The following is a 17,847-nucleotide window of genomic DNA, read 5'->3' as shown; positions in this document are numbered from 1 at the left end:
AATTAATTTGAAGAAGGAAGGGACTCCATTTATTCGATTGTCTAAAGTTGTGCTGCATCGTTCGGTGCAAGAAAAGCGCAACTTTAGTACCCGTTTAATCGATGCACATGGACTTGGCTAGAAATTTGATAATCGTTTTGAACGACTTGAAATGTCGCAATGATGCGTGCAATTAGATCTCGCTCTATTGTCGCTGGCATTTCATAAACTGGAAACTTTACATGTCGCTACGGGAAGAAATCTAAAAGTATTAGATCGGATGATTTAGGGAACCACGGAACCGCACCAGCTTTGTCGAATCCAACGTTGTCCGCATTGACGATCCAAATACCGACAGACTTGAACAGCAAAGTGTGCAGACGGACCATCATGTTGCAGTCATATCTGCTGTCGAACGTTTAATTTGATATTTTCAGGAAGTTTCCACGTGGAAATAAATAAAATAACTCGATAAAACGCTATTTTGCACTTTAACTGTTTTGAAGCATCATAAGGCCGCAGCACTTTGGAGGGACGTTTCCTAATACGGGTCCTTATGCTCAAATGTTTTCTACTAGTAGTCCCTAGAAATTTGATCCCACATCCCTGAAACACCCTATATATGGAAATAAAAATAAATACACTTCCGAGCATAAAATTATGGTCGCTTGAAAAACTCCTCGAAGTTTATGGACATACTCGGTATTGAAGGGCCGTGAAATTTTTCATGTTCGGTATAAAAGCATATTCTTTAATTTTATTATTTTTAATACATTTTGTAGCAAGAACAAACATTCCTGTTCTTTCGAGCAATCACGACAAAATGATCACATAAAGTTAGTATATTATGTTGTTGGTGAAAAAAATGTGAATTATAAACCATTAAATTAAATGCAAATTACGAGGTGACCCTAATTTTACGCTCAAGACTATTATATTCCATTTTTGGCTCTACACCTCTGGTTGATTCTTTGCAATTTTCATGCACAGTTTTGGTTTATCTCCGAAGTTATCAGAAATGCAGGTGCCTTTTTCACGCAATGCTCAATTAGTACTTCTTACCGTACTTCTCCACGTTCAAAGTGACATTTTTGTTGAAACTCCCGCATTTCGGACACTAGACCTCGATTAGTGTTCGAGAAGAAATTTCATAAATTACTGATTTGAAAACCCAGAATGACGCTGGACAACCCATTTGTAGTTTTTGGGTAGATTTTTTGACATACTCACTTTAAACCACTCTTTTAAAATCGCAAGTTATGGGCATCAAAATGACCTCAGAGCTGCCAGCATTACACTATTTATTTAACTTTAAGAGCGGTTCAAAACGATTAATTTAAGCAATTTTTTTAATTTTTTGCATTTGTTGAAAAAATCATGTCAAAGGTAATCCAAATTAGAAAAATTCCCTGATCATAAGTAATGGAAAGTTCCTTAAGCGTTTTTGTCAAATTGGCGAAGGAGTGCTGTTAATAAACAGTAACGCACCAAGCTTGGGTTTAAAATATCATTTTCGCTCTAAAATTAATTTGACGAATAATTCAATTTTTAGTGATTCATAGTAAATTTAAAATTTCAAAGTTCCTTTAGAATTTGTAAAGCTGAAAAAATCAAAGAGGACATAGAAGAATTGATTCAATTGTGAAGAGTTATGGCTAGAAAAATCAAATTAAAGTGATGGATGAGGCCTAAATAATGGCGAAGAACCAAACACTAAATGATGACTGTCTTCAAGTAGGTTTGTTTGGAAATATTCCCCTATAAGAACTTAGATAAATGTAAAATTTAATATGGAAACGAACGAAACACACATTTTCATGCCTTTTGCTGCTGCAACTTGAGAATTCGTGATTCCGCATTTCACTTTAAATCTACGAGACCAATTTAGGCACATCATACTTGAATTTTCCCACAAAAAAGTCCAGCTTCCAGGATTTTCGGAATCCAGTAACTGTCGTTTTATGCAAGTTTATTCTCGCCGTAAAGAAATCAAGAAGCTACCATTAAATCTAGGTAATTTTATGTCGTTCTACACCATCATACAGAAAACCTGAACATATTTATTGTCTCCTTTTGATCTCGGATGAATTAAAAAAGGACATGTTCAGATGAAGCCCAAGCCTTTAGACGCCTGACCATAAAAGGCTCAGAGACTTCAAAGAAACCGGCACGTTGTTATTTTACTCGTTCTAAAGGGTTATAAAGACATAAATACAAAAGTGCTTCTGCCCATAGTTTTTTTTCAAAATTTTACTGAAGGTGTAATAAAGTCGAGATGCCGCAAACTTTATCTTGATTCCTCCTCAGGCAGTAAAGTTTACCGGCGTTGTTTTAATATTTTTTAGTAGTTTTTTAGGTAGCCTAAAAATATGATTTCGTGGTTTAGCACCTATGTTCCATAAATCACAAAATATGATATAGAGAGAGCGAGTTCACCCACTTCAATTCTGTACCTGCATGAACCAGAAATGACCATATTTAGGTTCATTATAATATTTTCAAAACGTCTTAACGGGTCTAAATTCTTCCAAGTACTGTTGGAAGATTATTTGTTCTATTGCTCCTTTATCCTAAGGTACAGCAGCTCTCAGAGAAATACATTTGAAATCGTTTATTTTACCAATTAGCGCTCCACACTAAACAGTCTTATGCAGAGAGAACACCATATTCCATAGGCGTAGATCACTGAATAAGTTTTCAACTTTAACTAGATATTCAACAAGTCTATCCTTTAATGTTTGGATACTCAATTTTATTTTTAACGAGCAAGACTTTGTGAAAGAAGCGTCATAAGCTTGTTGGGAATAAGTGGAACATACCCAGATGCGACGCCTCTGCATATTTTATACCTCCAAGATATTCTCAAGGAATGTATGCTTTTCACATTAAATAACAATTTTGGTGAACTGGAAACCGGTTGCCCGATATTTGTTTTGTAATTTTTCTGACACAGCTCTGATCATGTTTGGTTAGAAAAGATACCGGAGCACGAAGTCCTAATAGCACATGCAGCAATGCACACAGTGTGCTGTACAAACCATTGGTGTACGAGTTATAAAGTTACCATAATTATTGCCAATAATCCGTTATCATCAATCAATGCTTTCTTAAACGACCCGTCTATGTGAGTTTAAAGCGGCACTAGATTTCACCGGGTTCAACTCCGCAATGGGTTCTTATTGGAACTTTGCCGCCAACGTTGCACAATAGCCTTGCCCAGATTATGGTACCTCAAACCGGCGGCCCGACATCAAATTGTGCAATCTTAAAGGGCTCTATTTAAATATATTTACAAGGGTTTACGGCCCTTTTTTGTTTATTTCCTGTCTAACAGGAGGAAAGCTACTCAATAAAACAATTTTTTAATCAGGCAAATACAACAAAGATATTTTTTGTGAGGGAAGGGATTAGACCTCCCAGAATAGGAAATTGTGGTTATCTTCTTATCTCATAGCAACATAATGGTATATGAATCATTTTAATGGTGGGTGAAATAAGGCATGTCTCATCCGAATCAGAGCAGACTGCGTGTTGCTGGTTTTGATTATTGTTGTGTTGGGAGGTACTACGTGTAATATTTGAAGTATACGTGCAGAAAATACGTTTTTTATATTTTCTTGATACTTTACTGCATCATAAAGCGTACCTCGCATCGATGATTTCGTGGAGTATACTTCCCATTCATTTACGCTACCCCAGCGGTAGAGATTTGTTCATTTAATCTCAACCACTTTGATAGGGAATTTTCTTTCAAACTTTTTAGGCCATGAAAAAACGCTCTTCTTGCTTCTCAATCGCCGGCACAATCAAGATTTTTCCGGAAATGTGCCGAAGTTTCAACTTCATTTTCCTATAACCCTCACCAATTAGTCGACATTACCCGAAATTTATGACGACATTGATGCCATGCAGGCTGATAATTCTACATTATTCATTGAATAGTCGAAATGTACACTTCACGACATAAGTGTAACTTGCGATACACAGGAAATGCCGGCTTTAATTTGTTGCTCAACTCAGGACATTTCTCTATTAGGTGGCTAAAGCAGGAGCGAAATTTAAACAGGGACGAAAAGTTGATATTTTGTCCCTTTTGACGTTTTTAATTGTCGCATATCGGAATTTTTTCAACAATGCGGAACTCGTTGCAACATAAGTTCTCATCGAATTGTACAAAATCTTATAAAACTCGAAAAGAGTTCGCACGATATTGCCCACGTTTCATACATTTGCTTCTCGCTGTATCATCCCTTCTTTGTTAATGTTTAATACCGGGAAAGAAACACAACATATGAAATGAAATACTTTATTAATGTTTTTGATATGACAGGCTACAAAAATCAATTAATGCTTCCTTCTTAGGAGGAGGGGAAACAAACTAAACCGAGTGAGGAAAAATAAAATACTAGATAAATTCAGAGAAAGAAAACATTCGTGGCGAGTTAATGTAAAGTGCGTATGCATGTAACTTATCTGTCGGTTTAAAAAAAAGTTAATTTTATTCAACAGAATTAAATTTGAAAGTTCACGAAAAAAACTACCGACATTCGACAATAACTTAATTATCCTAATTGAAAATGCACAAGATGTTCCGTTAAATTATTGGGAGTAATGTGACAAATGAAGTATTGGACATGTTATAAGGCCTAGAAAATAGCTCCAGCTTAGTACAATAGTTAAAGCAAAGAATGTGCCTAAAACAGAACATCGTCTACATAAAAAAAAAACTACAAATAAAGGACGAACGTCTGGAATACAGCCGCGGACAGCAGCACTGATGCAGCAACTCGCAAACGGCATTTGAGCTAACTTATACACTATCATAAAGGATCAGTCTTCATTTTCACACTAAAACGACTATTGTCAAACATCGGCTCGAAATCACGTGGGAGAACGTTTCTTCCATTCATCCAGAGTTTCGGGAGAAACTCTGCATGGCATGAGAAGTCCGTTAACCCACAAATGCGCGGTAGCAATCATGGCACAATCAAAACTAAACACGCAACCAAAAAAATGCAACCTTCCACAATCACTATCTCTGGATTCGTTCTCAGGTCATTTTCCTATACGCACAGTTTTATTTATTTATTTTTTTTTGGAAGGAAATTATATCTGAAAAAGAAACAAGAGGTGTTAATTTTTGTTAATAAAAATTTGGTTGACGACATTCGGCATTAATTGAGCAAAAAGTTGTTCAAGAAATGCCAAATGACGTCGTTTGCATTTCTAACTAATAGAGAATTTATCCAATGTGCCGTAGAATGTTTAATCAACAAAGTTACTATACTCAATTGATTCCAAATATAAAGATATTTTCAACGCTTTTGATTAAAATTTATGCAAGTTTGGAAATGTAATGCCCATGACAATAACCATACGAAGCGGAGCAAAATGTTAACAAAAACTTTCGAAATAAAAAAAGCATTGCATAACGAAGAAATCGGTCGCCGGGAAAGTTAAATGAATATTATTGCTCGCTTGGTACCAGACAACACGAGAAATAGATCGATACTGGCGACTTTGTGTGGGAAACGAATGCGGAGTAACAGTTTTTTCTCTGTGCAACAGACATCACGGAAATTATAGAATAATAAGGGATAAATCTAATAGGAAAGATGTAGACCTGTATGGATGTTTGGCAGACCGCCAGATGTGGCAATGACGACATTGGCAAAGGCGTTTAATCATTATTTACAGGTCGGTGGTTTCTCAGCATTTCTTAAAACAGCATTAATGATACCCCTGTAAAAAGAGGGTAAAATTACTTGGAGAATTATCTCCACGCTCCTCATGTTGACGAAAATTATTGACCGATTGGTGTAGGAAACGTTTTTTTTTATCCATAATATTCAAAGCTCTGAAATATTTTAAATTTGCAGACAGAAGCACGAGTCAAATATTTTTTTCTTTCATAGATCATTATAGGGCCAGAAATAGGTTCTTAAACCAGTGTTTTCAAGATTAATTGTCAAGGGTTGTGAGCGTAAATTGTAAAGTGTCTCATACTGGGACCAGCTTCGGAAAGTTGAGTTTGTCGGCGACTACCGTTCTTTTGCAAAGATCAAGTGTAAACTGTCTTAATAACCTGATTAATGAGAATTTCCTACTAATAAAAAGTGGTGCGATGTAAGCGAAACGTAAATAAAATAATATTGCCCAAATGTGCTTTGAGGAGGTTAGAATCGAAGAGAATTAGGACATTTTTTAGAAAGCAAGTTCTTGGAAAAGATGACAATATTTTGCTCGACTGTATATAGCTTTTGTGATAATTGTCAGTTTCCATGCACATTTCCAACCCTGTATAATACAAATTTACACTGCCGATAAATTATCTTTAAAGCATTTAAAAAAAAAATGAGCCGCTTTTTTTTGAAAAAATACATAATGTTATAGGCCTAAGTGATCGTATTTCAATAACGTTCAATTGAAAAATTCCTATCATAGTTGACTTAAAAATGTTAAAAAATATACTTACTTACGAGCTTACATACAAAATAACGAGCATACGACTTACATACTATGGTTCATACAGCCTTTAATACACTGTGGGTTTGACCGAGAACCTTTGTTATTACCGGGTGATTCACTCAAAAGAAAATTATTAAGCCCGATATGTATTCGTAATCGCGTATGGAATGTCTCTAAATCTTCACGTGAGGTTCCGTCAATCGGCGACCCACAGCAAAATATCACATACATACGAGGAATCGATAATTATAATTCGCTTCAATTATAATTACGTTTACATTGGAAAGGTTTCTTTCTACTTACAATAACATTATTTACGTAACAATTAATTTACAAAACTAATGGAATTCAGGTATTTTTGGCAACGTTTAGAAACCCTTCCAAATCACAGATTCTTTAATTCTTAAGGACTAACCCTCCCCAAACTGCCCCTTTACCCGACGAAAGCGACAGTTTTTTTATTGTTTCATACACCTTGTCGAAATTATGAAGAATACAGAACTTGTCTTTTAATTATCGAATTAACTTAATGACAAATACAACCATTCTGTGCAATTCTTCATAATCAGACAAGCAAACACCCACCCACCCAAAAAGGCACAATCGAGCCTTGAAACAAAACCTTTCATCAAAACTTACCGTCGACTTACCAATAAGTCATCACACCCCGAGCACAAACTCCTCACCTCCTCTCACTTCCCACATGTACCTGAGCTTTTATTCAACGAATATGGAATTCGATTCAAATCGTACCGGCAAAGAAACCTTTAAACGTCTTGGGACACTGAACCACAAAGTATTTTGATTTATTTTTTGTTTGCTATTGTGAAATTATTGCATGGTTTAGTGCCCATATAAAGTCAGTCCCCATAGACGCCATAGTTGTTACTTCAGGACTTAAACAAAATAACTTTACTACAGATTTTGATCTGTGAGGACTAGAAAGTGGAACATAACTTCAGCATTCGTTATGGCTTGAACAACTCGAAATCCCGTACAGTTACGTTGAAAAGTAAAAAAAAAAGATTCGCTAATATTATTGTTTTAATAATATAGCGTAAAGTATAAGGTAACTGAACAAGTAATCTGGCTAAATCTTCGACTATCCTTACAAATGAGACGTTTCACTATTCAGCTTTTTCGATAAAAATTTTAAAAGTATAAATAGATCAATCTGTAAAAATAGCCAAATATTATCGCGGAGGAATGGCAACTTACAATTTTGTTCAATTCAAAACGATAAAACCATAACATAAAACTCGTACGTTTCCGTAACCACCGAGACACGTCCTGGCCATTGGAGCCGAAGAGTTACGGAAACGTGCGACGTTTCCCAGAAATTAAAAAACTTACTAATTAAACAGCACGTAACCGAAGTGATAAATGACTTGAAAAAAGTTCTTTTTTTGTATTTTTATAATTTTGTAATAACTCGCGGCACACTAAACTGAGATGGAGTACCAAGCTGGAATACAATTCTGCTTCGACAGCTGTTTCTGAAGTGCCAGCGTTGGTCTGTGGATATTGGGCTCGTCTCCTATGAAATCTGGAAAAAATTATTAGCTGCTAAGATTTTTATAAATTTGCCACGGAAAAACGAAAATCAAGCAAAGGACAGTCACACTTATACTAACAACTGTATAATAGAAAGAATTAAGAAAATCTGTCTTTGTTAATTCATATAAGCAACACAATTATTTTACTGATCGAGTTTACCACACAAAAGACTTACTGCGTGTAGCTGTCAGTAGAATTTTTGTTGAACTTCAACAAGCTTCCTGTAAAATGGAGTCTTATAATTTTAATTCAATTTTTAACATAAGAGATTTCCTTAATACATTCTTAGTTTACCAAGAGCTACATATTTTGAAATCATGAGATCCAAAATAACTGAAAATTATTCGTCAATCCAGGATCACAGGCCAACAAAAGAAACTTTAGTTTTTGTGTCTTTATGTCCTTGTTTGTAATAAAAAGAGTTTGCTCTCGTTTCATTTACAACGACCGACAGAAAAATAACTATCCTTACCGTTTTTTGATACCTACATTATTATTTCGCGCAAGTTCTTGCAATGCAATATGGTTGGAAAAATATTTTATCAAATGATTTAAAAAAATTATCGTTTCTAATATAACTTTTCTCACAATTTGACTTCTTAAAACGTTTAGTTTATTTTAGTAAATATTAATTTAGCCTGTATATTTAATAAATTTCTTCAATTTTTGAATATAATAATAGTGAAAAGAAAAAAAAGACATTTGTAAAATGAGTATTTAATTGAATACTAGCTACACACAAAACCAATCTTTTTGAGTTACAATAATTTTGTCCTTTAATCAGTTAGGTGGAAAAAAATGAGAATTACATTACCAAAATCTAGACACAAAATTCATGTTGACCAGTGTAATCAAAGGGGAAGACTACGAAGTTATTTTTACGATGATCCTAACATATTCACACATTCACTTAAAATCAGTCGTGAATCTTTCCTACCGAAAAAGGAGACAACAAAATTATCGAAAAAAAAATAATCAAAATAATGGAAATGTTTGTGGCTCAGAGATTTAATTAGCTTACCAACTGGCTGCAGGTGCTGTAGCCTGCTGCGTTTGTTTCAACTTCCTGAGTTCCTTGCTCGCCCACGTAGCTAAAGTTTTGGTACGAGACACTCTCGATCTCCTTCCTTGCGCCAGCATATCGTTGATAGGGCCCATGTCCAATAGCTGAACCATTGGAGGTCCGAAAGCCGTGCACAAGTCACCCACGATCCCTGAAAATAAATAAAAAACCAAATATGAATTAAAAAATCACATATCTAATGTCGTAACTTACCAGCTGCAACGGCTACCGTTCCATCAGAATGTTCCGTATCCTGGGCTACAATGGTGATAAATTGAACTATAAACGGAATATGGGATTCCAAAAGGGCTACATCGGGAGAAGGTGATGGCCCGTCTCCCTTCAGTCCTTGAATTATTCCTGTGTAAGCGTCCAGCACCCCTTCGCGCAATTCATTCAAGTAATCGACCATGTCAAAATCTGAACGATCAACCTGAGAATCAAATACAAAATATGCGTACAATTTATACTTCAATATACCTTAAGATAACAAGAACGTAAAAATCTTAAAGTCCAAGAGAATACAGAGTAAAAATAATCTTAAGTAGATGTCTTACCTGTGCTTGTGATGCTTGAGCCAACGTAGCCAAAACGACCTCCAAATATTTCTTGAATTCTGGTCCAATGCTCAGAACGATATCTCCAAACACCGACAAAATCTGTGGTTTCACGCTGCGGTGCACCGAATGTTCCCCTAAATTCTCAAGTAAAAGGGTCATAATTTCATCACAGTATGGCAGCATCTTCAATTTCAGCGCTCTGAAGATGTCTCCTGTGAGACCTACTGCAGTACCGCAAACCTAAGACAAATTATAAACTTATTATTAGCAATTGTCACTGGGATTACACTAACTTGATATTCTTGATGATTCTTTAATCCCAAATACAAGAACGGCTTGAACGCATCCATGTACTTCAAGAAACCTTCGCCTAAAACCTCTACGAGAGTAGACACGGCCATAAGGGCATCCTCTTGTACTCCACCAGTTTTGTTGGAGTTAAACATAGTCAGCAGAGCTGTCATCACCTAAGCAATATTTAATTAATCTTTGTAATTGATTTGAAAATAAATGTAGATTACTCACGGCATCTGATATTTGCGGAGCATCATCTGGGGTAACTTTTCGTAAAACAGACTGTAGGGTTCCACAAAGAAGAGATTGCAAATCATTAAACTGAGATCGATCATTGTGGCTGTTGATGTGAGATTCCATTTGAAGAACCTAAATTGACAAGAAAAAATGTAAAGTCACAAATATTCGTGAAATTATTACTTGTTGTAATCGCTCCAAAATGACCATTGTAGTCTTTTGTACAGTAACATAACAGTCTCTAGGAGAGTTTTTAACCATTTCCATGAGAGCTTCATAGGCAGCTGGTCGGAGATTTGCTTGTGCACCGTCGGGTCTGTCAGTGGTTTCCAATAACCTGAAGAAATATATTTTGGTACTAGTGGATTTGGTTGCCGAATAAGCTTTTACCTTTGTACTATAAATTCGAAATACTGTGACAAACAATAGGTTTCCGGGGTATTATCGTCGTCACCACCGGCGATTTCAATGGCAGCTGCTTCGAACGATGCTTCAGCCAACCCTAAAATTTAAAAATTGAGATAAAAATTTTGATTATGAAAATTTTATTCTCATAATTAACTTTTTATCACCTTTTCTTCGTTAAGTAACAGTTGTAACCACTTTAATATAAACTGATAGCAAATTTATATGCATGTTTATAGTTATATTATTACAATTATGCATAATGGCCAATAATTAGAGAATTTGTTTACGTTGAAGAAATTGTTACCTGAAAATGCCCAACACACATTAGCCGCCACCCGAGGTTCCGCCTTCAATCCTGTTATCAAACTTTCCAGTAACGGCTTCAAGAAGTTCTCATTTATGGCTGCTTCGGGAATAATTTCACAAATTCTTCCGAACGTCCAGGCTGCTGTGTCTCTCACCTGGGACAAGCCAATATATTAATTTTTTTCAAAATACAACATCAATTTATTTTCGCGAAATGACGCAAAAAATATCTGTACTATCCAAAGAATATAAAATGTAAAAATATATTTTGCAAATCAATCTATTGTGTATACAGTATTAAACTATTAATCTTAATTCTCTTATAACTACTTTCTATAGACGACACACAATCCTTCATAATCTGCAAATCATACGAAAAATATTCGCCTAACAAAAATTTACCGAATGTTTCGGCAGATAACTATTTTTCAGCATTTATTAACGAAACACTCACCATTACACTACTGTCATACATGAGTTCTATAAGCGTCGGCATAGCCTGTTCTACTAAAGGTTTCAATGTAGCATTTTCTAACCCTCCTAGAATCGAGCCGAAAGCCATGAGAGACGCATCCCTAAACCGCCAGTTATCAGATTTGATGTTATCTGAAATAAGACAAAAAGTCATGATTATTAATGACATATATAATAATATAAAAGTAGCAAACCTTTAATGAAAGGTAACACATGGGACACAATCTCATCTTCACAACAAGTAGATAAGAGCATCAAACACACGCCGGCGGCTTTGCTGGGATTCCAATCATCTTCGTCGTCCACTTCTTCCTGTTTTGTGAGTTTCTGCAGAAGAATTGGAACAATGAACTGCAGGGCTCCTTTGGCATAATGACGGGAAACTCTGCAAGGACTTAATTAACCTTGAAACTTTCTGAAAAATATAACAAAATTTTACCTTGAAGGCGGCCTGCCAGCTTCTTGAGCTTCTGTGTCCTCAATGGCCAAATCCACTTCCTCATCACTTACATTAGACCAAAATTCTATGCCCTAAAGACACCAAGAACTAGTTCTACAGGTCCATCTTAGGACAAACACAAAATCATACCTGTAAGGCAACTGCATCATTATCAGATTTCATAGCCTCTAAAGTGATAGGAAAGAGGGCAGGGCCCATATATGGTTCCATATGCTGATAGTAAAGGGACATAATTTTCACCAAACATTCCAATGCTGTAACCTATATACGAAACAAATTACTTCCAATTTAAAATATTATATAACTGTCAAAACCTTAATTTGAGGATCTGGAGATTGTGTTGCCTCACATACAACTTCCATGATGTAGTTTCTTTCTGAAGGTTGGCCAAAATTTGCTTTTGTAAACTCCAAAGAGTTGAGTAATGCTCGAGTAGCTGCTAGTCTTACATGATTATTCTGCTCTGTTACCCTCATGCCGTGAACAATGGCAGTTAAAATATCATTAGACTGATTATTAAGAACATCTGAATCAATTTCCTAAGAAAGAGAAAAAAATATATTGTAAAAAAAAACATACAATAAAAAATACTAACAGAACAAATATATCCTATCGTTTCTAAGGTTGCCTCCTTCTGCATTTCCGAAGTGGCATTGACCACGTTATTAACCAAAGTGGCAATAAGATCAGGCCATTGGTTTTTTGGCAATTCAGTCACGGCAATATATGCCACACATTGAGCCGCAGAAGAAGGTCGACTCGTTTCGGTCCCAAGCGCTCCAACAACATTCTTTTTAATGTAGCTTCTAATGTCTTCGGGAAATTCTAACCAGCGCTGCTGATACTGCGCCTGAACAGCTTGATCTTTGGATGTTAACTGATTTTTCAGCTGCAGACCAGCGGCCATTCGAGCCACATGACTGTTTCCCCCATGTCTTAAGATATCCGACAAAGTTTTGATAAAGCCCAAGAGGTTTGTGGTCGCGGCCTGCTCAAGAAAAGATGAGGCCTGATCTTGGTCATTTTTGTCTAGAATAGAAAATTGTATGTGAGCTCCAAATTATTGCAGTGCTACTAACTTGATAAGATGTCCTTGGGAAGTTTTAATTAGGGGTGCTTTTATGCCATTAAAGTGTGCATTAAATAGGTTAACAAAAAGATTATGATTTTTGTGTCTGCTTTATAGACAAACCTTTTTGTACATAAAAAAGTTAGCTTTTGTTTATTTTACAATGATCACTTGTAGTAATAATCATATTTAATATTTTATGACCATTTAAAATATAATTTTATAATGTTTCAGCAATTTCATTGGAGGAAAACATTAAAGTAAAATTTTGCTTGGTGTAATGCTTATTGAACTAATGCAGATTCTTACACTATAATGCTCTTATATTAAAGCACAATTTTACATGTCTTTAACATGCTTATAGGAAATATTCCATATGTACAGAGGTGTACAAGGTTTTAATTCCATGCTTTTAACATTCCTTTTTTGTCTTTAATTTCTATCATTTATATATAACATTTATGCAATATAATCATTTTTAATTTGTCTTTTTTTACAATTGAATTCTTGAGTGTTTTGTTTGTCTGAAAATAAAAATGTTACTCAAACATTTACTAAATTTTCTAATTATTATAATGATTTCCTGCATATATATATAAGATATTTGCCTTGTAAGGAATTCACTATACAAGATAACAAAAAAGTCAATCAAAACATCAAATTGTCAAAATACAATGTATTTTGCTAAAATCTTACTATAACAGTCATTGTTATTTTCAAAATGTAAATTTTATTAGAAATCGGCCTCTAAATAGGGTTATATATTTTCCCCAACACTAACGAGAAGCAGTTTCATAAAACTTTCAGAAGCATGAGATACTTCAAAGAATAAAGTCTGTAATGATAATGTTATATTGCTCTAGAAATACTAATTCAATTCCTTGTTTACAAAAAAAATGGAAGAAACTTTATTTCAACTGAATTCATATGTATTTTTTGTATTAGGGCTTACAAATTGGAAATAAAGTATGAAATTTGCAAAGATATGTATTTATTAGGTGGAACTTTAGGAGTTGGTTAACAAAAAAAACAAAAACAAATTGGTTTTTCTTCCTCGTTTCTCATTATCATTTTACATATAACCACTTCTTTATAATTTAAAATTAGAAACTGTTTAATTGATAAGGCAAACTAAGATGACTAATAAAGTCAATTAATAAGATAAACATAGATAAATAGAGAGCCTGTTGCTCCTGAAGGTTTTCTTAATCCTACTGAGGAAACTCCGCAGTGGCATATAAAGATTTTTGTTTAGTTTTTGGGGATGAAAGAAGAATGAATCAGAATTCAGAAAGCAGGAGGTATACATTCTAAACTGTCATCATGTGAAAACCCATTCATGCTTATTGTGTGTGCAAAGGCTGACAAATGCTTTCTTATCATACAGACTTGAGAATGATAAAAAAATATCTCCTTGAAAATCTGCATTTTCTTTCTGGGATGTGCTTCTTGGTGTCTTTTTAAGCATAATGATAATTAATTGTTCTTTTCCCCAACATGTAACAGATATTGCAGGTTTTTGATCTCTACTTAGTGGTTGGGTTAACGAATAAAATACAACAATTCCCTGCAGACTTTTAATAACTTTTAACATAATCTTGTAAACAACTTTCTCTCATACCCCACAGCTACTACATAACGTTTAAACTATAAAAATATCGATGTTACTTTTGTAATACGTTATTATGTCCTGTGAGAGGATATAGACATATTGGAATAAATAGGACAGTGACCTTAATTGCTTTGAAGGTTATCACATTCGAAACAAAACCTGTGCATAGTCAATGCTCTCTTTCAGTTAAATACCATAAAATAAATTACTGATAAACAAGGGTAAAATAATAATGGACCATAATGATTAATACGAATGATTAGAACTAGAAGGACGACCACACTTTTGATGGATGTACTCACCGGAAGAGACTGTTTTCTCTAGGACTTGTATGAGGTTTATCGTTTCTTGATGCATTGCTTTACTGAATGGCTCGTCTTGTTTTGCGTTTTATGTGCTTTTAACTACGAATTTTTTATTAAAATACCGGTGAACACCACATGTAAAACGATTCAACTGGCAGTTCTTGTGCGGGAAGGAATTAGCAAGATATTCCTACGCAAAACTTGACCGATGATGTCGTTGCAATCGTTACGTGTTGAATTTGAATATTTGCAGTTTTAAATCAGAGCATTTTCTCGTTGATGAGGAGCACAAAGCACAGTCTGATAATTTGTTTGAGTTTTTTTTTAGGTTGTTGAATTATCTAAATGACAGGAGTAAAACGAAATTAATTTTAATAAATCAGTAGCACTATTTTTTACTGCGCAGTAAACTTTACCGCTAATGTCATATATGTCGTATATCTCATAATTAATCAATTAAACTGCCTGTTTTACCGACTTTAGAAGCAATTGTAGCAACTTTACCACTAGAGGACGCCAGTTGGAGTTACGGTGTGTAGACAATGTCAATAATTGTTCATTTCTTTAAATAATAAATTATATTGTATGTATATAATGTATGAAATAATAATTATTACTAAGAAAGACAAGTTATTGATTAATTTATTAAAAAAATTCCCCTAATGTAATTCATACATGAAAAATTTAAATAAAAAAAAATTGTCTCTATAAAGAGAAGCTATTTATTGCATCTAATAAATAAATCACTTTGTTATTTTACAAGTTATAAGAAATGCATTTATTGTTATAAACTTGTTATTGCAAATTAATGAATTATAAAAATTTGTATTAAGGCAATCGTCTGTAACCACTCATATACAAACAAATAAGAGCAGTCAAATATACGTAGACGTTGTAGAATCTTGAAAATCTTAATTTTTCCCGATTTTTCAAATTCTAACTCTATTCCTGGCTAACTAAGCAGTCATCAAACCAGCCAGTTATTTTAATGGCTTTTCTTCTTGTTGTTCTCAAGACTTGATGCCTGGTCTATTATTTGATTTTGTCTCTTAATAGACATGAAAGCTATTTTCGACCAAAGACGGAAGCTATAAAACGATAGTGAAGCAATAAGAAATTAAATTAAAAGTGGTGGTTTAAGACGAAGAGCTCATAAACGATATACGAGTATTATATACGATTTTGTTCAGATTTAAGGTTGATCTAATGAAAAAGTGTTATCATTATATTAATCCTTCAGGCAAAAAAGATTAAAAACTAGAAAAAATGTAGTAGGGAAACAATGAAAATAAATAATAAATGTATTTAAAACATGGATGATTAAGAATTTGAGTTTTAACATCTCACTTTAAGATCTCAAAAATGTAAGAGCAACAGATCAAAACAAATTGCAAATTTTTTACAAATTCGCCAATTTCAAAAATTTGTTCGAGTATAATATGGCTGCTGTACTTACTATTTTTATTTCTTTACAGCATGGTTTTACATGATGCATCTACGTAAATATGACATTTAACCAACTTCTTAATACAATATGGCACACATTCACAACCAAAAAAATTTTACACCTCTTTATTAGAAATTTTTACACGCATTTCTGTAATTACCCAGTACCAACCTCCAGAGTGATGGCTCAGACGTATTATTTTCTTATACGTTCTTGTAAATACCACTAGTTTATTTTCCATGGTTGTCTGCTGATTGGCTGTACAACATCCAGATGCATCTGGGTGTGTGTTAACTTTTAACAATGCCTGATTGCTAATTACAAAGCACTAATTTTGAAACGGATGGGCAAGTTAACACCTCGCATTGACATAAATAACGAGGAGGTGAAAATAAGATAATTGGCTATAAAGACGTGATTATGTTTTGTTAAGTATATGGCGTTAGCTACATCCTTTCTCAAAAATGCAATAAGGGTTTTTTCATTTTTTTTTAATACGGGTTTTACACGAGTTTACAAAGGTGGAATTATAAATTTTCTGTTTAAATTTTTAACTACTAAACTACTACCTTTAGCTCTTCTCTTTTTTTTTAGTAAAGAAAAAATGGGCAGTAGAAATGTAGATCATTATAAGTTGTCCCTTAGCAAATTCTTCCTACCCTTCGAAATTGTCTTAATTTTTTTAGATGCAAATTTGAACAAAAATATGAAATTACGAGTCGAGATGTTTTAGATGACGCTAATTATGATATATCGACGTTGTAGAATTTTTGAAAAAAGAAGGAAGTTTTTTCTAATAAAGAAATTCGCAAGGTGAACATTAATAAGATAATTTATGGGCTCTATTTCTAGGTCCGCTTTGAAAAAAAATTTATTCGTGATTTGGACTCTCTTATTATTGATTTATGATAATGCTTAGATTCAGGATAGCTTTAAGTATGGAAAATTGCACACTTTTTTCCTCAAATTCAAGGTTTCTTCTATTACCTAACGAGAAAAATTTCTCAAACCATCCCTGGCCGGTCCTAAAAGTAGCTAACTTTTCAAGCAAAACTAAAAAGACACGATACATTCGCTGTAAAGATCCAGAATCCAGCAATACATTTGTCTCTCTTATTTCCAGGTTTCGGGACAAAAGTCGTAATTGTGTCTGGTTTGTCCTAGGTTAGTGGCGTTATTTCTGTCCGAAATTACGGAATTAATTAGCTTATCGCCCGAAATAGCCTGGACACAGATGTTTCGGTCCTTTAGTTTGTTAAGAAAAGAGCTTTTCTATTTCGCAGACGTGTGAAACAGGAATGCGATTAGTCTACGAAAAACTCAGGAAGAAACGCGTGTAATACACGAAGTAAACAGATGTCACTCGTTTATTACGAAGAATCCGTATTATTCTGGCAAGTCAGTACAATATTCAAAATAAACCAAAACTTGTGCGTATTTCGGTTGGTGCTTACATGTAGAAATCCGATAGAAAATTAGAAACTTCTATTGTCCTGCATAGAAAAAAAATTGAGTAGCTATTCAGCTTTAACAGGCGCAGTTGTTAGAATGAGATAAGAATCGATACGGTACTGGAATTTATCGATATGAGATTGTGTTCTTTATGGG

At 34.2% G+C, this 17,847-nt stretch overlaps 1 protein-coding gene across 3 annotated transcripts; it reads right to left on the bottom strand.

The window, feature by feature from the left end:
• Window positions 1-4,271: 4,271 nt before the first annotated feature.
• Window positions 4,272-15,077, bottom strand: Fs(2)Ket (Importin subunit beta Fs(2)Ket). Of its 3 annotated transcripts, none has more exons than XM_066285470.1 (16): window positions 14,790-15,069; window positions 12,402-12,835; window positions 12,121-12,345; window positions 11,936-12,067; window positions 11,786-11,877; window positions 11,541-11,731; window positions 11,327-11,478; window positions 10,871-11,027; window positions 10,549-10,660; window positions 10,342-10,495; window positions 10,153-10,290; window positions 9,921-10,094; window positions 9,625-9,867; window positions 9,281-9,500; window positions 9,026-9,218; window positions 4,272-7,993 (listed from the first exon to the last, which is right to left on the bottom strand). In XM_066285470.1, coding segments are annotated over exons 1-16 (2,673 nt in total). In that variant the 5' UTR covers window positions 14,845-15,069; the 3' UTR covers window positions 4,272-7,992. The 3 variants fall into 3 exon arrangements, with proteins under 3 accessions (XP_066141567.1, XP_066141565.1, XP_066141566.1); XM_066285468.1 differs by lacking the exon at window positions 4,272-7,993 and adding an exon at window positions 8,170-8,225 and having other exon boundaries at window positions 14,790-15,077; XM_066285469.1 differs by lacking the exon at window positions 4,272-7,993 and having other exon boundaries at window positions 9,022-9,218; window positions 14,790-15,075.
• Window positions 15,078-17,847: the final 2,770 nt, after the last annotated feature.

This window comes from Euwallacea fornicatus, chromosome 9, assembly GCF_040115645.1.
Source record: "Euwallacea fornicatus isolate EFF26 chromosome 9, ASM4011564v1, whole genome shotgun sequence".
In the NCBI taxonomy this organism is placed as follows: Eukaryota; Metazoa; Arthropoda; class Insecta; order Coleoptera; family Curculionidae; genus Euwallacea; species Euwallacea fornicatus.
The sequence above is the reverse complement of the archived record's forward strand: the minus strand, read 5'-3'. Positions and strand labels throughout refer to the sequence as shown.